At 35.3% G+C, this 23,958-nt stretch overlaps 3 protein-coding genes and 1 non-coding gene across 5 annotated transcripts; all 4 read right to left on the bottom strand.

The window, feature by feature from the left end:
- Positions 1–143: 143 nt before the first annotated feature.
- Positions 144–1,501, bottom strand: LOC132308899 (uncharacterized). Its single transcript, XM_059807181.1, has 3 exons — positions 1,172–1,501; positions 808–1,033; positions 144–615 (listed from the first exon to the last, which is right to left on the bottom strand). Exons 1-3 carry the CDS (start codon positions 1,448–1,450, stop codon positions 209–211), a joined length of 912 nt encoding a protein of 303 aa, XP_059663164.1. The 5' UTR covers positions 1,451–1,501; the 3' UTR covers positions 144–208.
- Positions 1,502–4,494: 2,993 nt separating this feature from the next.
- On the bottom strand, positions 4,495–4,567 carry TRNAF-GAA (transfer RNA phenylalanine (anticodon GAA)). Its single transcript has one exon. It is a non-coding gene; the product is annotated as a tRNA-Phe (tRNA).
- Positions 4,568–4,946: 379 nt separating this feature from the next.
- LOC132308897 (probable L-type lectin-domain containing receptor kinase VII.2) lies at positions 4,947–7,828 on the bottom strand. The gene has a single exon (XM_059807180.1). The coding sequence runs from the start codon at positions 7,796–7,798 to the stop codon at positions 5,639–5,641; it is 2,160 nt and encodes a 719-aa protein (XP_059663163.1). The 5' UTR covers positions 7,799–7,828; the 3' UTR covers positions 4,947–5,638.
- Positions 7,829–9,603: 1,775 nt separating this feature from the next.
- LOC132308896 (probable serine/threonine-protein kinase At1g54610) lies at positions 9,604–21,475 on the bottom strand. 2 transcript variants are annotated; one of them, XM_059807178.1, is made up of 8 exons: positions 20,394–21,475; positions 17,544–17,828; positions 17,070–17,387; positions 14,900–15,127; positions 13,972–14,075; positions 13,308–13,419; positions 10,731–11,204; positions 9,604–10,129 (listed from the first exon to the last, which is right to left on the bottom strand). In XM_059807178.1, exons 1-8 carry the CDS (start codon positions 20,796–20,798, stop codon positions 9,920–9,922), a joined length of 2,136 nt encoding a protein of 711 aa, XP_059663161.1. In that variant the 5' UTR covers positions 20,799–21,475; the 3' UTR covers positions 9,604–9,919. The 2 variants fall into 2 exon arrangements, with proteins under 2 accessions (XP_059663161.1, XP_059663162.1); XM_059807179.1 differs by having other exon boundaries at positions 13,972–14,072; positions 20,394–21,474.
- Between the last annotated feature and the right edge of the window lie 2,483 nt (positions 21,476–23,958).

Genomic DNA, 23,958 nt, shown 5'->3' with positions numbered 1-23,958 from the left:
TATCACGTCACGTCACTGTTCTAATGCAGTACGATCAAGATTCAAACCCAATAATTATTGTAGGCCCTCAAAATTTGTCTGTCCATGAGTAAATTATATAGGGTAGACTAAATTATAGGAATATCACATCATCCATAGTCAGCTTTTGTCACATAAACCATTTTTACTTTATTTACACGAAACTTTCAATTGAAAAAAAGTGGTGTTCTCACACAACTTTAACCGCGGAATTTCCTACCAAATCAAAGGTTAGCATGGAAGCCCTGGGCTTGGGCCGTCGGTTCAAAAGGCCGGCCGATTGAATTGGTGTCAATGTGGTCCTCTCACACGCCCCGATCCACTTAGCTTGCATGTGTTTGTGCTTCCTCCATGGACCCATATGCATCTTATTATCCTTCATACATTTTTTGGCCGCCGAACACAAAATCTTGATCAACCCTCTTAGTCTTTCGGCTTTCCCGACGAACACTTCCGGTAGTCGGCTAATTAATCGATTGTACTCTTCGCTAGCTCTTGCCACCTCAAACTCTGCCCGGAAATTCAACTCAATCACCACTCTCACCTCACCTTTCTTAGGGTTTGAGGGATCCACCACTTCTAGATAGGTATGCTCCCCTGAAAGATGTACAAATAGTTTTAGCTAAGGACATAATATATCATTGGGAATATACATATAGATAATTGAATCACTTGATGATGTGCTATTTTTCTCTTTTGTAATAATTTCAAAGCTTAATTCGTACATATGTAAATGTAATAATGGATCTAAAATAGTTTGGACAAACTTAATTGAAATTGAGCATATACCCGAGATGATATGAGGTGAGCTCCTCCACTTGGATTTGCAAATAGCACAATTGTAACCAGCAACTCGAAGGCGGTCGGAGATTTCTCTTTGCAGGCAATCGCGGCAACCATCAACCACCGCTCTACGGCAACTACAACTAACACCCGCCAATTTTAACTCTCTCAGTGCCTCCTTCGTAGCCTGCCTAATTTTGGACTCAATAGAACTACTCCTACACAAAGTTGCCTGAAAAGGCCCAAAAAAAGAAATTTAGTGTTTAGTTGACAATTTTAATTATGATATATACCTAAAAATATACTCATATAATCAAAATCTTATTCAATATGAAAAATCACTATTTAAATATATATATGAAAAAGTTACCCGGAGAAGCTGGTCCTTCGATTCCCAGAAAGCCTTATTCTCCTCAACATTGTTGACATTCTCATCCTCTGAATTATCATCATCAAACTCTACACTGTCAATGCCATCAAAGTTGTTGCTCTCGCCGGAATTGCATTGGCTTTCCGGCAAGCACTCTTCGCCTTCTAGAAACCCAAAAATCATGATGGCACCACTTTCGGGTCCGCCGCAGTATTTGCCAATATCATTGGCTTGGCGGCAAGTCACCGGAATTCTAACCTTTGCTCCGGCCATATGCATGACTTAGTTAGGACTTGGACTACAATTTTCACGTGCTCTATACAGATCTAAATCATCATGGTATAGTACTTATAGTAAGATTTTGCTATATATGGGACCCATCTTTCCCAGGTGGACGAACGAATCGCCGCAGAAATGATTGTAAATTTTTTGCTTCCGTGGCGTGATACTACTAGATAAGGAAGTGAACTGTGACGGGTAAAAATGTTGGAACAGACAGCTATGCTCCAGGTCAGCTTGTGGAATCATATCAGCTTTTGAATTGTTTTGGATATACTCCAAATATTCTGAAATAAATATTTTTAATATTATGAAACATTATTGACTGAATATAATAAAATAATAATTTGTCCTTATCTTGGGGTGGTGGTGGGCCACCGTTGATGCAACCATACGGTGCTGATCAGTTGTAATCTATATAAATTGGGTACGATTAGACGGGGCTCCACGTTTGATGTCTGGGCTTTACCAATTTGGAGTGGACCGTGGACCCAGTTCTGGGCCAACATAATTTGGCATTTGGATCATTCCATTACAGTATGCGAATGCTCTGGGGTAAGTAGGGGATTCACATGGAATATTCGGGGATGGAGGTTTTGTTCACCCTTATTGTATAACAGCATTTATCATTTAATACATGCCCATAAAATTGGGGTTGCTATTGCACATATAAAAATAAATTTAGGGACACAAGAATTGTTTAATAACTTAATGTAGTATTTAATTTTGAATAGATTTATGATATGTTTGATTTTTAGAATAAAAATTGAAAAAAAAATTAGTTTAAAATTTAAATTAAATTTTCATTAATTTCAATTTTAATGCATTAATTCCACAGTGTGTGTGTGTGTATATATATATATATATATATTTTTTTTTTTCACATATAAATTTTTTATATGTGACAGTGATTTCACTAATAGCTGGACAGCTAGACACTTAATAATAAAAATAAATAAATAAATTAAGATTACCATTTTAAACTTTTGCACTTAAATTTCAACTTGAAAATGATTCCATTATAATAATGCAAGCATACAAGTACATAACAATGTTAGTCTAGTACAACCATAGTACAAAATTGTTTTGCATTTGTCACAAAAGAGGTTTTGGATTATTTTTTCAATTTATGTAATCATCATACATTTGGAGCATCGTTTGAAGATAAACACCACTTACTCTCCTTTTTCACTTTTCTTTCCCTTATCTCACGCCTTTTCCCCACTTTATCTAGAGTGCAACGTTTTTTTTTTTTTATTTTTTTCCACAAAATTTCAACTTTACACCCATTCTAAAATAATGACTCAAAATTAGGGTTGTTCAACCATAAGATAATTAAGACTGATTTATGGTACTTAAAACCAAAGGTTGTTCAACTGTATGACAATTAAAACTATGTCTAAAATATTTAAAACTTGGGGTTGCTTAACCACAAGGCAATTAAGACCGTGCATAAGGCCCCCAATGAAAGAAGAAGTCTAATAAGAATGATGTCATTATATTACTTATATATTTTTAAACCTATTAATTACACTATGTTTATTGTACTAATTACAAAATAAATCAGCTACTCTTTTATTGGTCAATACAAATTTTTTTTAACTGAAAAGTTTTTTCTTATCATTACTTCATTTTATTTTTCTCAACAATCTAGATCAAACCTTTTTGAATTCTTCTAATTTTTAAATTATCTTTATATATTCATAATTGTTCTAACATTATATTTCTTTTGAACTTTGCAATTTATTGACTTTCTTACGCATTAATTGTCTGCACAATTAAATTACTATCTATTAAATTTAAAACTTAAATAGTATTTTTATATTTTCTTGAGTTTATTGCAAGTTAATTAAGCAAACAGAATAATTTTTAAATAAAATTATAAGTATTGTATTAATATAATTAGTGCGAGAAAACCTAATTAAACAATTTGCTTTAGGCTTCAAACTGGGACAAGTCAGGCCTGCTCAAAACATCATTTGGTGTTTGATCTGTTTGCGTTGAGTTATCTTTTATAAATTAAATTGATCACTTTTAGAAACTACTTTTTACCCAACAAAGTAAATGATGATTTTGGAGGGAGTGGATTGACCATGCCAGTAAAGCAAGAGAAGAATTACTCACCAATAGTTTTATATTCAGAAAATAAATGTAGCTAACTAACACGTAGTACCAAATTCATATTACAACAATTAATATGTACGAGTAGACAAAAAGGGTTGGCACAATGGTTCGTTGTACATTAAATCAGATTTAAACAGGACTGAAACATAGCATGTGGTATGTAGCTTTTGTGGAGAAGAATAAAGGATTTTTTATTAAGAAGTAAAAGCTAGCTGTATATTCTGGTATCATGTACCTATCACCCCGTTACAATATAAATTGGGTACTGATAATTAGACGGGGCTCAACAGTAATATCTTTTATAAATTATAATATTATAATTTATAATGATAAAAATAATAATTTTTTTTTTTTTTAACACAATAAATTCTGAACTTATCCTTTAATTTTTTATCTAACCGAACAAAAAAATAAATAAATACATAATCTCTTCACTAGATCCATCTCTTCTTTTCTTCAAGATTTTTGTCTTTCTAACTAAATGGAACATTAAAAAATTGTATGAAAATACAATTCGGCAGTCCTAATTCAATTAAAGTTAATGCATGATTTAACTTGTCAACTTGATTGGGTTGGTATGTATTTACCTTTTTCTATGTGATCGATAGGTGCTTAACACCTAATCCTTCTAAATCAAGCATTTTTTATTTTTTTATTAAGGGAACAATATTTTAATAATAGAATTATATTATTTAACTTTGTTATTTTCATGAAACTGCACCACAAAAATAACTCGATTTGCCACAATAGAGCTTTAGGATTACAGGTTGAGTTCCATGATAGGGGAAGCATATATATATATGTATGTATATTGAACTTTTACTTTTTCACTTTATGGTATAATCATTCACCATTCATTCCATCATTGATATGTTTTTCACAGCGATGGTGATTCGGTGAAAGGAAAAAGAATACAAAAATGCGGTGAGCGTGGATCGAACACGCGACCTTCAGATCTTCAGTCTGACGCTCTCCCAACTGAGCTATCCCCGCTTCCCAACTGAGCTATGCCAACTCGAGTGATAACTCTCCATATTAGTTATATTAGTTTCATCATATTACAATTTACAACCACCACCAGTATTTTGAGTTTGCTATACAACACATCCTTATACAACACTTCCAACATAATTAAGATTCAAAATGAGTATACAACACTTCCATCAAATTATACATTTAGGTTGATTTACAATTCAGTTCATTAAGTTTTAGTATTCCAATTCTCCGAGTTGCAACCCAACTGAATGGACAAGAACAATATTCTTCAATGGGCATTTTTTCCACATAACAATCACTGACATAGACCTATTGTAGATCATACTTTAGTGCAATGATAGAGATTACTTCCATTAAGGCCCATTGAAAATATGCATTCATAAGAATGTATTTGCATTCAAATGTCTTAAATAATAACAAACAAAATAATCTGTTCTTATAACAAGTGAAAATATAGTGCATCTAAACTAGTGTAATGAATCTTGTTTGGCCACACATGATTACAGAATGAAGCATCATCAAAATGAAAGAATGGGGACAACCTTTCAAATTCTACCCTCCTCAAGAAACAAACATCTTCTCAAGAAAGAAAACTTGGGATCTAATAAACCAGCCTAATGATCCAATACTCCAATTCATGACAAGCACAATGTGAGGACTTATAAACTCTGGCAATTGTTTATTAATTAATGCAGAGACTATTGAATGGCCTGCTGGTACTCCTCAAAATTTCTCCTCCTGTTAGAGAATTTGTGCTTGTAGATTTTCAATGCTGACAGTTCTTTCAGGTTTAGTAGTCTTCAAATAAGCTTCAGTCCTAGCAAATCGTATGAACTCCATTCTATAATCATTCAAAAATCTGGGTTCCGGTGCAGATTGAACATGATACAATCATCCCACTGCAATGCAAAAAGTAGCTCTTTGCAAGCGTTCCAATCCAACAACGGGAATTATCAAACTTTTGTTATCAGGATCACTATCAAAAGGCCCATTCAACAGAGTGCATTCTCATAAAAATTCATTAACCTCCCATCTAATGTAATCATCGACACTGCAACTAACACAATGTTATCGACCCTCTGAGATGATATCTGATTCGGAGAGAGACATGGTAGAAGACTGAGCCTTCTTAATTTCCTCATATGTAGGGTGTCCTCCACCAATGCCCCGATGATAATTAGACCACATTGCTGTTGTGCTTGTTCTATCAAGCAAAGTTGCATCCATTGCTTCACCCTCAGACTCAGTCCCATCATTTGTTCCCTCCAACGCCTTCAATATTTGCCTCATCGTAGGCCGAATACTAGGATCTGGATATGCACATAACAATCCCAAATGGAGCACCCTCTCAACTTCCTCTTCACTATATCTACCCTTGGCCTTTAGCCGCTCATCCAGAGCACTAATCAATTCCCCCCTCTCCATCAGCCCCGACACCAAGTCAATCAACCCCGGCTTCCCTTCTTGGATGGGAGCTCGTCCACACACCACCTCTAGAACCAAGACCCCAAAACCAAACACATCGGTTTGAGCTGAGGCACGCCCTGTTCGAACAACTTCTGGAGCCATGTACCCCACAGTGCCAACCACTTGTGTCATGATAGACAATTCTCCATGATTGTGCAATCGGGCCAATCCAAAATCCCCCAACCTAGCATTCATATCCTTGTCAAGCAACACATTGCTTGCCTTGATATCTCTGTGCAACACCCTGCTTTCCCATCCCTCATGCAAATACAAGACCCCAGAAGCCACATCTTTAAGGACCTTAATCCTCGCTTCCCAACTCAGCACCATACTATCTTCACACCCAATAAGCCACTTGTCCAAACTCCCATTTTCCATATAATCATACACCAAAATTAGACTTCTTTTCTCACTCTTGCACCACCCCCTCAATCCCACCAAGTTTCTCTGCTTCAACCTGCCTAAACTGGAAACCTCAGACAAGAATTCTCTCATCCCATGCTCACTTTTGAGTGAAATGCGCTTTATGGCCACCTCAACTCCTCCTACCAATACCCCTTTATAGACCTTCCCATTCCCACCACACCCAATTACATTTTTTTCTGAAAACCTATTAGTTGCTGTGTAAATCTCTTGATAATCCATCCGATGAGGCCAATATTCCAACTCCCAATCTTCCAATTTCACACTCCCTTTCCTATTCTTTCTCTTAAGCAAAACCACATACACCACAGCTGCACATCCAATAAGAAACACACCACCCACACTAACCCCAACAATGAACCCTTTGGAACGAAAAACCGAACCATTGGAAAGAACAAACGATGGCAAATTGTTTGTAATCAAAGCGTCACCAATCGAGAAATTGGAATTGCTAAAGCTCCATGACAAAATCATATGACGTTCAACCAATTGCCCAGTGGCAGCACAAAACCCAACATACATTTGATCCAAGAAAACATCAGAAAGATCAATAGAAACGTTAACCAAAGGCCTTTTAGGCTTTATCATGCCCGCCCGAGCCATAGTAACGTTAATATGCGAATCAAAATAATCAATCCACGCTTGATAGTTCTCACCATTGTTAAGCTTCAACATCTGAAACTCTGAACTACCATCATCATCATCCCCAACCCAGAATCCAGCTTCATGAGCCGCCATAGAAGATAGAGAATTCACGTTGACCCCAACATGGTTGTCACTAAGATCATTGAATTCCTGGTTCTTGAAGACGTCGAACTTGACTGCGAACAAATGGTTATCTGGGTGGCCATCATTGGTGAAATTGAGGAGACCCAGATTCCCAGCTGAGCTGGTGCCTTGGATTCCAGTTCTGGGTACGAAAATGAAGGCGAAGCCATGGCCGGGAAGGAGGTGAGGGTATGGAGAGATTGAGAAAATGAAGGAGGTTGAGAAGGGAAGGAGATGAGATGAGTTTGGGGGTCTAGTGGGTATTGGTTGTGGGTACAGAGCTCGGCCTATAGAGTAGGCGGTGTCGTTGGTGAGAGTGAGGATTGACGATTGGATTGAGGCGTTGCCGAAGGTGAGGAGTGTGGACGAGTTGAAGTTGTTGAATGTGAAATCGATGGCAGAAATTGAGTAGAAGAAGATGAAGGTGCTGAAAAACAGGAAGGAGAGAGTTTGGGGAGACATTGGAGGTGAGAGAGAGAGGCAAACAAGTAACGAGAGAGAGATAGCATTGTCCGGTAGGAAATTAGCTGGACTGCGCCCACATATGTTGATTAGAATTCTCTGTCTCATTCAAATTTTGTTTTTCTATTCATCCACATTCAGCAATGGAAGCTATGGTCAAATAATTGGAAATATTTTAAATAATACTTTACCACCACCTTTAATTTGGGTACAAAAATTTCAATCCAAGTAGGAGTACAATCTAATTGTCATGGCTTGCTCACCGGATCTTTGCCCGCTCCCACCGTTAACGGATTCTTGTCAGTTATAGTTGGATGCTTTCTTTGTATGGGCCTTGGGCTGTTAAAATTGTATTTTTCTGCTTGGGCCTTTGGGCTCTGTTGCTCCCTATGTTGGGTTTGTTTTGGCCTCCTTTGTATAGTGTTTTCTCATTTATAATATTAACTTCATCTTTCGAATTCGAAAAAATAAAAAAACACAGAGAGCTTCTAGACTTGTGAACACCAATCTTTTATTTGGCCCAACAGTGTACTGTATCATCCACACACATGGATTTCGGATTCCCCACTCCTCAACCTGATTGAATTTAGGTTAGTTTCTCCAACACATAGAGGCACAATTCCAACTTTGAAAATATATTGTTCAAACCTATAAAAAAAGTTACAATTCATTCTAAGTTAATTTTAAAAAATTCTTTAATAAACACCATCAAACAGCAATTTGAATGGAGCAACTCAAACTCTATCACAAACACAATTTGGGTGGACCAACTCAAACTCAAACTCAAGTAGTTAGAAGAATAATGATTGTTTTGTTGCTTTAACTCAAATATAGCCTTATTTTCCACCTTGAGAACTTCTGGCTCAAGATCAATTTGAGTTCAAAGAATTGAACTCAATTTAGATTCACATTGATAAACTCGGGTTAAAAGTTGAGTCCGTCTATATAAAAGATTTTCACACGCATTTGATTATAAAGAATTGAATTCAGTTTAGATTCAAGTTGATAAACTCACACATATTTGCTTAGATAGTATTTATTACACCTTTAAAACATTTGAAATTCGTTTTCTGGTTAGTGGGGTTTTCCAACTCCTGAACAGCCTTGGCGTGGAGCCCATTGCTCTGGTGGATAGCCTTGGTGTGGTGCACTCGGGACTACCTAATAATTTCTATTTAGCATGGAGAAATTATTCGTCTGTTTGGGTGTGAATTTCATAGGAGAAGAGGTTGGTGTGATCATGGTGGACGCTGAACTGGGCGAGTGTGGTGGGGGTGGCGCCGTTGCACTCGGTTCACAAGTGGTTGTCGCGACTTGACCTGACGGATGTGTGCTCCAACGATCACACATTCCTCCGTACAGAAAGGAGGGGAGATCCAACGAAATGGGTTGAGAAATGAGTTGCAGTTGTCGAAGATGGGCCTGACGTCGAGGATGTGAACTATGTTTGTCGGAGAATCCATGGCCCTGTCTACGCAAAGCATGATTTGGCAATGTGTGGGCCGTGACTTGTAATTGCTGGTCAATGTTGACATTAATTTTACTGACATGATTTTCTATGATTGGTCAGGACCATATATGAGCTGGTGGTCCAAAACTACTTAATAATTTTTCAATTCGAAATTTTTCTTTATACAATTTATCCTAAGAAACAATAGGATGCACCCTCTCTGTTATTATTATTATTATTATTTTGAAGGTATAACAAAAACTCTTACACAATAATTTATAAAATAGAAATGTATTTCTATCAATCATGTCACACGATATTGGTATTGCAGTAGTGTATATGAATCCAAATATATAGTAATTAGTTTACTATTTTCCTAAAAACATGATGATAGAAACTAAAATTTTATAACACGGCTTTATGCGCCTCACAATGACATCCAAAGATTATAATAAGCTTGCCATAATAAATTTATATGTGATCTCTTGCCATTAATATATCTCAGCCAGCCAAATAGGACTTCAAAAATCAACTCCACTCGGATTATGTGGCTGAGTCCAAAAAAATTCCTGAAGTTACTATAACAATAAACTATTACAGAATTTGGCCATATATTATTCTAAGATTTTTTTTCGGAAATATATTTATTCTAAGATTTCAAGTGTAAAACTGGACTAGTACTAGCTTTGAAGAGAATTGCTCTCTTTCAAACTACTACTATACAGGAACTAGTATAATTTTACACACACAGACGAGTATCTTTCCAGGTCATACCTAATTTACCCAGCTCCACGACTAGAGATATACATTTGATTGGCTATTTGCATCCCTTGAGGTTGAAATTTACCAGGTTTTGTCTTCTCGAGTCGTGCTCGTCGAGCAGCTTCTTGGATGCGGCGATCATGCTCTTTAAGCATCTGATCCACATTGTTTGATGGGACAAGTAATGGACCAGAGAAGTGAATATTGTTTGCCTTCCCATGACCATGCTATATAAGAAGAAAAAAAAAAAAAGAGTATTTGAGTGTTAGAATTTCTGAATGTAAAGCATACGAAAAGCAAAAATTTAGGCATCGATCAAAGTATATGAAGAAAAGCACATCACTATAAAAATGCAAGGATAACTACTGGTTTGTCTTTGAGCATTGTGGAAAATTAATCAGGAAAAATATTGATAGACAATGAGAAGCAGGTGTTAGTAAAAACATTTTGTATGAAATTGGGGAATCATTATAAAATTGATTACGAATATAACGGAAAGCAGTACGTGTTAAGAAAAATAAAAATAATAAAATTAGTACACTAAGGAAGTATATGAACTAATTCAAGAAATATCATAAGCCATTAACCAGCAACCAGCAAGTAAATGGGTTCGAGAGAAAAAGATTACAGGGTCTCGTTTGCTGAACAAAAATTGTTGATTAGAATTTGTAAGCTTTATATTTAAGAATGTCATGGAACTACCAATGGGCCAGTACCCTATCGGTATCAGCCTCTTACTTCCCAAAGGGAGGTCAGGGGTTCAAGTCCCAGAAGAGACAAGTGTGTGTGAGTACCAACTAGGAAAAAAAAAAATGTCATGGAACTTACCGGAACTGGTTCTTTCATAGATGTTCTTCCATATTCCATCTGACGAGAACCAGCAATACTCTGTGTGTGATGCTTCCTGTCCTGCTTTCTTGTGGGCCCTGATTCTCTATATGATTCTGAAAGCATACCCACTTGATTTGTTGCTTCTGGTTGTGAAGGACCAAGTTTATCATGGCTCTCTTCAGATAACGAAGTCCTGGATGATACCAAATCAGACAATGTCGACAAGTCGGCTCTCGTTGAAACAATAGAAATATCATCATATTTCTTCCCAGCCTTTGGCCATCCAAACCCTGGAACCAGTGGCCCAGAATGCATAGCTCTCTTAGGAATATGATCCAAGAGATCTTTGCCCACTTCTCTCACATCTTGTGTGTGTCTAGGTGGATCGAGAGGAAAACCAGAAGCAGCTTCTTCCTGATGTGGGTTGAATACCTCACTTCGGCTCTTCGTATTGGGCTGGCCTTGCCTTCTCTGAAATTGGATTACAGAATTAGTTTATTGGGAAAAATAAAAAGATAAAAGCAACCGAGAATAGAAAATATTTAGACAGTGATAATTATTTTGTTATGGAGCAAAAGAAAACAGATTAAAAACTGATGAGAAAACATGTTGAAGTATAATATTATCTACTTATCCAAAAAAAAAAAAAGGTATACCTAACCAGTTAATGTATGAAACTGTTCTCCATATAATACCATGATAATGTTAGGCTTTCTATTCCTGGTGCCATCAGAAAGGTGAAACTTGAAAATTCAAAACAATGTTCTAAAACTAAAGAGATAACACACTTAAATGATGATCAATGATGGAGTCATCAACGTGGCTGTATTAACTCCTTGTAAACTTGTAATAACAGATAAAGTAATATAAAAAGAAGACCAGCATGAAAGTTCAAAAACACCAAGGAGCAGGGAAAAAAGGGAGACATTTTTAACTTAAGCGGAAGTCTAAACTTAGCCAACAATTGCTTTTTATTCAGTTTATTTAAGTCATTGAGCGAGTCAACATACTTAGAGATCCAAGTCAGCGGTGTCACGACCTGCCCAAACCATGTAGATATTGTCTCTTTTGCACTCTCTCCTCTCGGTGCTCATGGTTTTTCTCAAAACACGTCTACACAATTGGGAGGCATCCACACGTGTCATCAAACAACCCCCCCCCCCCCCCCCCCCTTTTCAAAAAAAAAAAAAGAATATGAGATGTCACAATCACCCCCTCTTGGGACGTAGCTTCCCTCCATTTCAGGCTGGGGATTGGCTCTCTCATACCATTTGTCACAATCCACTCAACCCGTGTAGATATTGTCCGCTTTGCACACTCTCCTTTCGGTGCTCACGGCTTTCCTCCAAACTTGCCTACACAATTGGCTCGACACATACAAGCGCCATCAAACCTCTCCCACTAGGCGATGCGCGACGTCACAAGTAGCATTCTAACCAATAAACAAAATTATGAGTTCAAGCTGCTTGAGCCAGTAGGTGAAGGCATGGCAACATGAATAGGGGCAAATCAGGAATTTACATGGAATACTTTGGACACTCAGTAATCAACTATCAGATTGAATACAAAGACTTTATCTATGTCCATTTCAAGAAATAGTATTTCGTCCCAATCCCCAACTCCATAACCATAAAACTCTTCATCCGATGCCTTAAGTTAACACCCAAACTTGCTCAACATAATTTCCAGCAACAAATTATCTACAGTTAATTTCCGAAAAAAAATAAATTATCTACAGTTCCAACAATCTATCACTTTTCGAATCAACACAATTTTAACCCCTTTTTGATGAAAGCATATAACCTTTCTTCCACAGTCAAAATCTTGTCCTCCAAGTTTTCCATAACCTTTGCCCACCACAAAATCAACTTTCCTATCGCAGTCATCAGTAAGCATGCTTACTTTAAGACAACAATTCAACATAAAGTAGATTTACCAGCATGTGGAATATATCAAAGAAAAAACAATTAAAAGAGAGATCAAACTCATGGTCACAAATAAAAACTTGAATGTATCAAATCAGAGAGGGAAAAAAAAAGGTTGAGAATCAAATGGTCTAATTAAAAGGTCAATTATATCTTAAAAAATATTTGAAATGGAAGGCAATGAACTTTCAAGAAATCCTCGAAAAGAGAATATACCTAAACTATGTGTTTTAAAAGCTTAATTCCCAAGGCTAACCACAGTATAAAATCCCCAAGATGCACATATTATGTCACAGCTAGTCTTATTTTAATTAAAATAGGTTTAACCAGAAATCAAAACGTAATACATGTTGCCTTTAAGTTTAAACCAACACTTCATTCATCATGCCCACCATACTGGACACATATTATAAACATTTAAACCTTATAGGTGTTCCTCTTTTTAGTAAAAATTCTGAAGCAATTCGCATTGACTTTTTAGTAAGCATGTCATTCTGGTAGTCCTCACTTATACCAGTGTTAACTTCTTGTGTGTTCAAATAAATCCACTCTCTCAGTGGAAATTCAAAGAACTATTGACATTTAAGGAAGTTTTTCTTCAAATTCAAACAGGACTAGAATTAAAATAAATGAACCTTCTTTCGGGTACCTGCATTGACGTCGCTAACTCAGCATTAGCATCAGCCACTGAAATTGCCCGAGGTCCTTTTAATCCTCTTTCCTTGTCAACCTTCTGTTCCCTGCCTCCCACTGTCCCTCGCCTGTAGGAATATTTGAAAGGGTTAACATTATGAAAACACTACATCTAGCAAGTAAGCCTCTATTTGGACATTTCCACATTAGAAAAACAGAATAGTTACAATTGATGTGAAAACCTACTCAGTACTCACATTCTATAGAAGAAGTTGATGGTTTAAAACCAAGGAAATCATTTATTCAAACCCAAAAGCTATCATAAGGTTAAATAAGAAAAACTCCTTCAGTGAAAATCCATGAAAAATACAAATGTAGGTAGTAAAATTTGTAGATCCAAATTGTTTGCCCACAAATGTTCCACTTTGCCCTTAGATTTTGTCAATTGCCATGTCAGAATGAGCTAGAATATCTGTAGCCAACAAATATTCTGTTTCAATAATGTGGGCTACTTCACAATCTTTTTAACTTTATGTTCTTCTGTGACCCAAGTTTAAAAGATTATCATGGAGCACAAGTTTTCTTCAACGAACGATATTATATCATAGTAAGTCACTACTTCTCAAAAGGAAGAACAAACACATAAACTACGGAAATGATAATTATCATAGAGAACACACCTTCTAGCTTCTTCATCACGCAATTTTGCATCAATCTCTTTGCTGGGAGGATATTTTGGCAGACTTGAAGGATCACAAGCAAAAGGTTTTGTTGTAAAGAACTGCTGAATACAAATTTTATTGATCAAAAACAGAACAAAATCATAGATCTTACTAAGAGGAAAAAGAAAAAGATCTGAAGTAATTGTATAACATTTTCACAGGAAAATAAAAGATGGCTGCCATGCAGTCAAAAGGATTGTTGCAACAGTTGGTGACACAAAGATAAATTAGGTATGAAAGAAAAGCTAATACAGTTTTTACATCAATAAGTTTGGCTTCAGCATGTTTTTTTCTGTTATATATATTAAAGCCAAGTATTTTCACTTCCATCATTGCATGGGACTACCTTGATGCACAACAAGAATAAGAAAAAATAATTCAATTAGATTATAGTTGATTATATGTCCAAATTTTTTTATCAGGCGCTCAGGTAACCATAGTAGAAACATTGGATTATAAAAAAAAGCATGTTACAACTGAAAATTAATTAGTAAATAATTTATAAGAAAGGTGCATGAGTAGCTTCCCTAAAAAACATATCACTTAAGGAACTCTTTTGCTAAGAAAGGGGTTGGTAAGGACGAATGATGGAAAGTCCCTTCCCATAAGATTGTCCTGTTATTGTTCATTTCTCCATATGAATTGGTGATTCAAGGAGGCCTGTATCTCCTTTAGATTTTCTCCACTCAATAGTTGAGTTCTTTACTTATTTATCAATACCAATTGAACAAAAGCAATATCTAGAAAGAAAGATAAAAAATGAGTTTCAAGCTTCAATGATGCATGCCAAGAGACATATAACTTGTACAACTCAGCATCCAGCAATACCGTAAAAAAAGGTAATGACAGGGCTCAATATAAAGAAAAGAACAGAATAAATCACTACCTCATTCTTGAGAGCAGAAGCTGCAGTCCCTCGATGTGCAGGATCTATGGAAAGTAATTTCTCCATGAGCCCTATAGCAGTGGGGGGGAAATCTTTAAATGTTTCTGCAAGACGTCTTTTGTAAGGCTGTACAGGTTTAAACACCGTTGAATGCGGTAATTTTGATTTTCTCCAATAGTCGTCAGATGGTGAACCACAAAGCTTGAAAATTTTATGCAATTGCTCAACCTACAAGGTACAAACACATAAACTAATGGCACAATAACTTGATACTAAAATACAACTAACTTAGCAGAAGGGACATATATATGTAACATACCTAAATATAATTTCAACAATTTATATGTAAGCAAGCATATTTTATATTTTCATTTATGTATGAAACTATGCATATCAGAACAGTAAGGAAAATGCAATATGCATATTGCAAAAGAGGAGCAAAGAGGTATAAGTGCTCACTACCATGGTGGAAGTTGCAACTCTGACCTTGAAACATTAACAGAGGTACCCAAGTATAACGTAGATTCATGAAGCATGTCACTATACAATTATACTGTAGACTCCCTTTGCCATGAAAATTTCTAAAATTTGTCCCTTGGCAATAGAAGAGAAGTTAATTATTGGATACGTTAAATGAGGCAAAACACATTTGTAGTTGTGCCCACTATACATACATGTGGTAGTCCTCCATTTGCAGATTCAATGGAAAAGATCTACCCAAAAGGGCACCAAAGTGCCTGCTCTAGGTGTTCATTTTCTTAGATCACTTGGCGGTGTGGGCTGAGCACAAAATCAAGGTCAAGTGGTGGCTACCACATGCATATGCAGTGAGTCAAGTATTGGTGGTATTCCCGGAGAAAACAATCGAAAAAGACATATGGGTGAATCCGAAGGACAGAGACGAAGAAAAGATGCAAGTCTAAAATTTATAAATTTACTTATTTTTATGTATATGATGGTACAGTCAAACAAGCTTAACTTCACGACCCAATTAGATTTGCCAAACTGGCCTCCAAATCAACTCAATCTCTGGATTGTTTGCAGCATAGCATTCAAGTGGATTGGTGTTCATAATAAGATATGAAAGTATAGACCAAAAGAAGAAAAACAAGATTTAAACTTCAACACAAGTGTAAAATACAATAAAACTAGGTAAAATGGGTCACGGATATATCTCGTAGGCGGTAAAATCATTGGTGCTTGCTATTAGATTAGCAACAAATGCAATCTTTGGAGGAGGGAGGGGGAATTATTAGCGGACCTGACTACCAACTCAAGTATCAAGCAGAAAACATCTTTGTATAATATGACTTGACCTTTCGTGTCTTCTCAGATGCATGGATACTACAAGAGGAGTAAAATTTAACTTTCACAGCCACCACATGTTAACGGCCTTAATTTCTGACAATGTTGAAGATGAAAAGGACTGATTTTTTTTAAAACATTACCATATCAGGGTTTTTTCTGGTACTTAATTAAATCTAGTTCTTAAAAACATGTGAAATTATTTTAAACAGTTTACAAAAATCAGCTTGTTTTCAAGAAATTTCTTCAAAATGGCCCTTAATAAATGGTCCACCGAAGGCATTTTCAGTATTGTTTTCATCTTCTTTTTGTTTTGAACAGGACTATTTCAGGAACAATACCAAAGATATCTATATTCCATTTGACAACAACTTCAACTTTCAGTTTTGACATCAAAAAAATTAAAATAGCCAAGGTCAGTTAATAACCAATATTGAGATCATCACCAAATTAATAACAAAAATTGCCAAAGATGGTAGTACGCTATTAATTAAATCCTAAAAATATGTACACGTAATATTTTATGGCAATTTTTTAAAGTAAATTTTTATTCTCATTCTACCTGTCATGTGATATCCAAACTCCTAATGACCATTTAATAAAGTATTACAGTTCAAATTTGTTACACAGCTTCCAAATTAAGGCGGAAATCTAGCATTTCCATTATATTCTCCATTCTAACTTTTTTCTGCCTATTTGTTTAGTAGTTATTATTTATTTTTTGTACACTAAGCTAAGAATCTGTTTAGTCAAAAAAACTCTCTGAAATTTTTACAAACACAAAAGAATTGAAAAGGAAAAACAACAGAAAACCATTAAGGACATAGAACATGAATGCATGGTACGAAACAGATTCCTCCTGTACCTCTGTTCTTCCAGGCATGATGGGCTTGCCAGCATATAGTTCTCCAAGTATGCAACCAGTACTCCACAAATCCACTGAAACTCCATAGTAAGTGGCCCCAAGTAAAAGTTCCGGTGGTCGATACCAAAGAGTCACAACACGGCTTGTCAATGGCAGACCTTGACGGTGGTCAAAGAAACTCGCTAAGCCAAAATCCGCAATCTTCAAGATGCCATGATTGTCAATTAGAAGATTTGAACCCTTTATGTCACGATGCAGAATACCATGACTATGACAATAATCAAGTCCACTAAGCAACTGCTGCATGTAACATTTAATCTAAAAATAAAACAAAAAATAACATTAGGATTTTTGCATCAATCTAAAGCAATGCTGCTTCCAAGTTGCATCACCGTATGATGATGGTAAGAAAATGAATGCCAAGGTACAGCATTAAGCAACACTCTTAAGTTAAGATAACTATTATATAACTACCTGTGGTTCTGTAAACTTGATGCCAGGAAGTGATGTAAGGCCTGTAAGATCATGTTCCATATACTCAAAAACAAGGTACAGGCTGCAAGATGTCCGTGATGTGACCAAACCTTCCAGTTTGATTATATTTGGATGATCAAGCCTACGTAAAAGAAGGATTTCTCTTGCCATGAACTTGACGCTCTCAGGATCCAAATTATCAAATCGCACTCTTTTCAAAGCAACAACTTTCTTTTGAGTGAGATCGCGAGCTTTGTAAACACTACTATAAGTTCCTTGGCCAATCTGCAAGAAAGAGATGCTATCATGCTTGATCCAAACTCACAATATGCAAATATCAACAAACATGGAGAACAAAAATCAAAGCAAAACACAACATTCTAAAGACATTATTAAGTATTTGTCCCACTTAACCAATGTTGCTGAGAGGGACGGATTGGATACAGTTTTAACCTTTTACATTATTTACACAAAATGGTTATCAGACTTGAACTAGTGCTCTCCAAACTTAGCATCCCGAACTTTTGCCATAGCACAACACAATGGCCAATAAGCATATCAGATTATCAATTAAAATTTATGCTACCATAATCCTTCAAATAAATGAACTGAGAATCTTATTTTATTAATAAATCCAGTCCAAACAGTCTGTACAGATGGAAATATTCATTGATCACTCATGGAAATATTAAGCCCGTTTTGGTTTCAGAACAATGTAGTTTTTAACCATCACTTATTAATGAGTGGGTGTACAATCAAGAATTATAAAGATTCATCAAATTATATTGAACTTTATGGGACAGAATGTACAGATAGCATTTGCACTTAACCAGGAGGATCTAGTTGATCAAGTTCAAATTGAGTAACTTGGGTGAACATGTGATCCCAGATTGCAATCTGACTCACGCATTAAAATCTCACTATATTTCTAATGGACTTGTATGATTGTACAATGACATATGCTTGATAAGCAGAAGGATGGGCAACCAAGAACCAACTTATTGGCAACTGCATTCTTTGGTTGTTATTATTTTCCCTGAATGGGGATTTGTATAAAATAAGAAAGAAGTAATTAAAGTACAGAAGATCTAGAGAGGGCATTGAGTCGTGGGATGGATAACTAAAAAAAAAAAAAAAAACCATAGATAAGATGTGTTTATTACAGATTGCACTTGGGAAGCCCTCACAATGGGTGAGGAAAATAAATTAAAAATATATAAATAAACATTTATTAGTCAGTTTTACACTCAATATCAGGTATTACCTTAAAAGATCAGGTTTACTTCTTAAGCCATAAACATTACTCCTGAATCCCTACAGTTCTCTAAAGACCAATATAGATATCTTGGTGTTCCACCAGCTTGTTATTTAAGAATTCTTCAAAATATATTTTCCTGATTTTGTTTGTTCTTCAGTTTTACTCTAGCAGAAAAAGCACCTTTCACTAAGAGGATTTCAGAATGTTGCATGACTAATCAGCTTACTACTTCTCTGAATAAGTGAAACCTGTGTCAGCCTTGCTGCCTTCATTAATTCTTACAGCTCAGACAACAGCATTTGCAAAGATCATAGTTTATATCTACTTTACTATCTTTATACTTATGGCCATATGTGCCAGAATATTTTAGAGACCTGAAATGATAGCACCATATCAAAATGCACTCAACTTGAAATTTGCTATGTTACCTGGACTCGGGTACTGGTGTCAAACATGGGTATGTATCCATGCGTCGGGCGTGTCAAATCTCCAAATAGAAGGACACACGGACACTGCTAAATATTCATTTTACTAATTATTTTATTTTATTTTCTAGAGTAAAGTAATGTTTTTATCTAATATAATGTTCAATATAGGCATTTAACTTATTTTAAAGTAATAATATAATATAATTAAATGATTGCATATACTTTTTAAGTACATATCCAACTAAAAGTGTCGGACACATATCTCATACCCATGTCCGAGGGATATGTGTCCGACACGGGTACTTCACTACTTTTGAATAGTCCATGTAATAGAGGAAATTTGTAGTGTCAAATGTCATTTTCTTACCATAAACCTCTATCCATTTAATGACATAATATACTAGAGACCTGAAATGATAGCACCACATCAAAATGCACTCAACTTGAAATTTACAGTGTCAAACGTCAATCCATTTAATGCTCTGCAATTCATTTTCAACTGAGACTGAAATCAAGCTTTTTAATAGCCAGTAGACTGCTGATGAACTTTAGTCAAACTACTTAGTCTTTTGTATAAAATATAAGTCACTGTTACTTCACTGTATTTCAAAGCTTGAGTTATGAACCTCTGACTAAATATCCTTTAAAGTCATTAATTAAACTCTAGCTTTCTATTTCAACTCAAAAGCTTGTGAACTTAGTAATTAAACTCTAGCTTTCTATTTCAACTCAAGAGTTTGTGAAATTTACATTAATTTAATTAGTCTTTACCCTTTACGTAAGCCGGAGTCTGGATTATAACAACCATTAAGCATACAAAGCAACTTCTCCAAAGGCTTGTAAGACAGAAATCGTAGACTCAATTACTATAGGCATTTGGAAACATCCCTGTGTTAAATAATTAAATCAAAGGAGAAGATCAATAGATTTTCAGAAGTGATTGTCATCATAAATTTTATATAAAAAGGTAGCTATCCAGATCTTTGTCATTGCAATTTATTCTAATTAAACAAACTTCATAATCAATAACGATAAGATCACCAAAGAATATATGTTCATCCAACATGAAGCCCATGCAAATTTTCTTCTTATTTCGTGGTAAAATAAAGTAAATTTATAGTTTGTGCAATTGCTAGATCATAGTGAGTCAGTAAGGGAACATACTTTATCTAATTTCTCAAAAGTATCAGCACGACGTGGTAACCATCCCTTGATAGCTTCACCAGCTGCTGCTGCGAGCCAAGAAGGCCAACCTGCCGCAACCTGTTCTCCTTCCGTAGCTCTGGGAAGGCTTCCCATACCGGGGTATTCAGCAACAAGAACCTCATAATTATCTCTCTTCTTCTCAAAACGGTCATCCTGCACCCTTCTTGAGCCATTTGCTCTCTTAATTAATCCTAATCTTACATCACCACTGTCTGACCTCCCTTTCACCCGAAAACTCTCTCGTCTCCGAGAAGAAGCCACACGAGGCACGTGCAACTCCGATGACACTTTATTCTGCTGTATCTCAATTGGGCTTTCCCGGCTGTCTTTGACAGCGGAAGCCTTACCACAAAGGCAACCCATGAATTACCAATAAAAAAGCAAACAAACCCTCCTTTGCAAATATTATTCACCACCAATAACTAACTTTACCAACAAACAAAAGACCCTATTTTTCAAATCCCACTGAAGAAGAGAATCATCTAAACTTAATCCAAGGGAACAATTGAAACTCACTCTTTCCCTGATTCATCAGCTAACCAATATCATACTCTCACCAAGGACCTTCAAACTCAATTTTGAAAAGAATAACTTAAAATCCAGAAACTCATTCTATCTTCAATGTTATATACACATACTGTATGTATAACCAAAATACACTCCAACTTTTAAGATAATTGAGAGGAGTCAATAACAAATACCTTGAAATTGATTCAAATTGATATTGACTGAATCAAAAACCCCAATCAATAATTTAGGGATTTTGTCTTCACCGCTGATTGTTGGAGTTTCTTGGAAAAACCAGAGAATTGAAAAACTTGAGTTTGAAGAGAACGAACTGCTTTGTTGCTTTTGCGTTTTGACCATTCAACGCGTTTATAAAAGGATATACATATCGACATACAATTTATATATATATATATATATATATATATATAGACAGACGGCTTTGCCGGCAGGGCTGAGTCAAGAAGGTGCCAAACACTCTGTCTCTCTCTGTGTTCCCTCTCTAACTCAAACAGTTCTACAGTCACAGAAGAGATAAAAAATCGTAGTGGGTGGGGGGGGGGGGGGGGGGGGGGGGGGGGGGTGTGGGTGGGACTCCCTCTCTCTCTCTCTCTCTCTCTCTCTCTCTCTAACGGAATAATTTAGTTGGATTTTCATAAAAAGGTCGTTGAGTTCTGTTTGGATTTTCTTTTTTTCTTTTTTCTGTTTGGAGTTTAAGGGCCGAATTAAGATTTGAAAGCGTTAATTACAAGGCAACATTTGTTTTACAAGATAACAAACTGTTATTTACCGATAAAGAAAAGAAGAGATAACAATATATGGCTGGTGATTCATTCAGGTACTACGCGAACTAGGAAAAAAACAGTAATCTTCTTCACCAATCGGGTTTGCTTTTATGTTTATAGTTGACTTGTTGGGTGTGGGATGCTTTGACTTCTTTGGTTCCTCAATTTGATGGTTAAGAAGAGGACCCAAAAGGGTGAGGGTTAATTACCCAAAAAAAAAACAACAAAAGGGTGAGGGTCTCATGATGCATTTGTCCACAAAAATTGCCATGAACATTGAAGATCTTTTCTATTTTGAAAACTCCTTTCGTTTCTTTTCTTTTCTTTTCTTTTTTTTTTTTTTTTTTTTTTGGGTAAATATTGAATCTCTCACCTTATTTTTTAAAACTTCTAAGGGGCCAAGTGAAAATACGGTGATGAAAAATTATTAAATATCTAAAAATTATATGATTTCTGTTAAATCAAAACTCTTCGATTAATTTGGTTATTATAAATTGTTGAAATTCTTTATTGATAAAAAAGACATTTTGATTTTGATTTTGATTTTGATTTGGTAAATATTGAATATTTCACTTTACTATTTTTAAAATTTATGAGGTCCATGTATTTGAAAATACGGTGATAAAAAATTATTAGATGGTCATAAATCATATGATTTCTGTGGAATTAAAACTCTTCAATTAAAAAAGTGAACTCATAATAGTTTTGATGAGATACCATATAGTATCTCAAACATGGATTTTGATTGAATTAAATTACCAAATACCTTATGATCTAATACCATTTAACAATTTCTCATATTTTAATTTGATTATTATAAATTGATAGAATTCAATATTTCCAAAGAAAAAAAAGAGAGAGACATGTTGAAGGTTTCGTGATCTCTAGTTCATCATTAGCTAAATTACACTCATTCTTTGACACACATCATTAAGAGTTTGAAGTGGCACAAATTGTTTTAACTTTGAAGAACAAGTTAAGCAAAATAATGGTGAAGCACCCAATGGTGGGCATGGATGAATTGATTAATCACATGAATCCTTCTTCAATAATTAATCATAGAGAGTACCTACCCACCTTGGAATCAAGAAGGGGGTGGGTGAGCCCACCACCATGTGGTGGTTCGTAATTATTTATTTGGATTCATTGCTCCAATAAAACTCAATTTGATGATCCTGACCTATCACTTTGAATTAAATGAAACTTTTTTTTAGTGTACAACAATATTAACCAAAAATAATAATAAAAAAATGAGGAGTGTGGCATTGGATATTTGATGTATAACTGTACCGCATAAGATATGCTATTGACTAATCTATCTATAAAATGTTGACAATAGTGACTACGTATATACAAAATCATATCTCATGAAGCTAGCAAATATCACTAATTCTATTTCTCTTTCTTGAGATTGACTTTACTAAAATTTTCTATACAAACCTGACAAATGAATTTTGAGATATGCAGTGAATATATTTTTTAGGGATGAGTCTCTCCGTCTCACCCAACTAGTACAATACCCATATTACTAAGAAGAAAAATATATGATGAAAATACCATTATTTATTAGTTTTGGTTGTTCCATATTTGACCAATGCTATGATTAACAATTAAACAAAAGATATTGGTCAATTAGAAATGCATTTTAATTTAGTTAGAGAGCAAAAACCATTAGAACCCTAATCTTTAAACTCACAATGACTTTTTTGAATCGGATATGCAGTGGACCTTGCCTATTATTTTTGAGTCACATATATAACCAATTGTTTTGGATAAAAATAATTATACATGTCTTCTATGATTCTGTCAATTTCACCAATTCCAAAACACTCAATTTCATACGACTGAATAAAGTTTTAATAAGTTTTAAATTATATTTCTCTCCATATTAATAGGTCAGCTCACTTTTTGGCCTTTCAAATTATTTGCAATTATTTTGTAGAACAAAAAATTGAAAACTTTTCTTCTTATGTTATGTTATGTTGGAGATTCTGGGACTTTTATTTTATTTTATTTTATTCATTAGTTCGGTACCGGTCCAAATTGAAGTTGGAATGATTAAATTGCACATATTTTCAAACTTTGCATGTCTGAGGAATCAAAGTTTGCAGGCAACATTTAGTGAGAAAAATAAAGATGTGGGTCAGGTTGGTGGGTTGATTTTTCTATGCAATAAGGACTCGCATATATTCAATATCCACTAGCTAGTCAGAGGTTTCAAACTTATTGGT

This window comes from Cornus florida, unplaced genomic scaffold, assembly GCF_030987335.1.
Source record: "Cornus florida cultivar Cherokee Brave unplaced genomic scaffold, ASM3098733v1 CherokeeBrave_3.0.0_Hap2_Chr05, whole genome shotgun sequence".
NCBI lineage: Eukaryota > Viridiplantae > Streptophyta > Magnoliopsida > Cornales > Cornaceae > Cornus > Cornus florida.
This window is presented reverse-complemented; position numbering and strand designations above follow the sequence as displayed.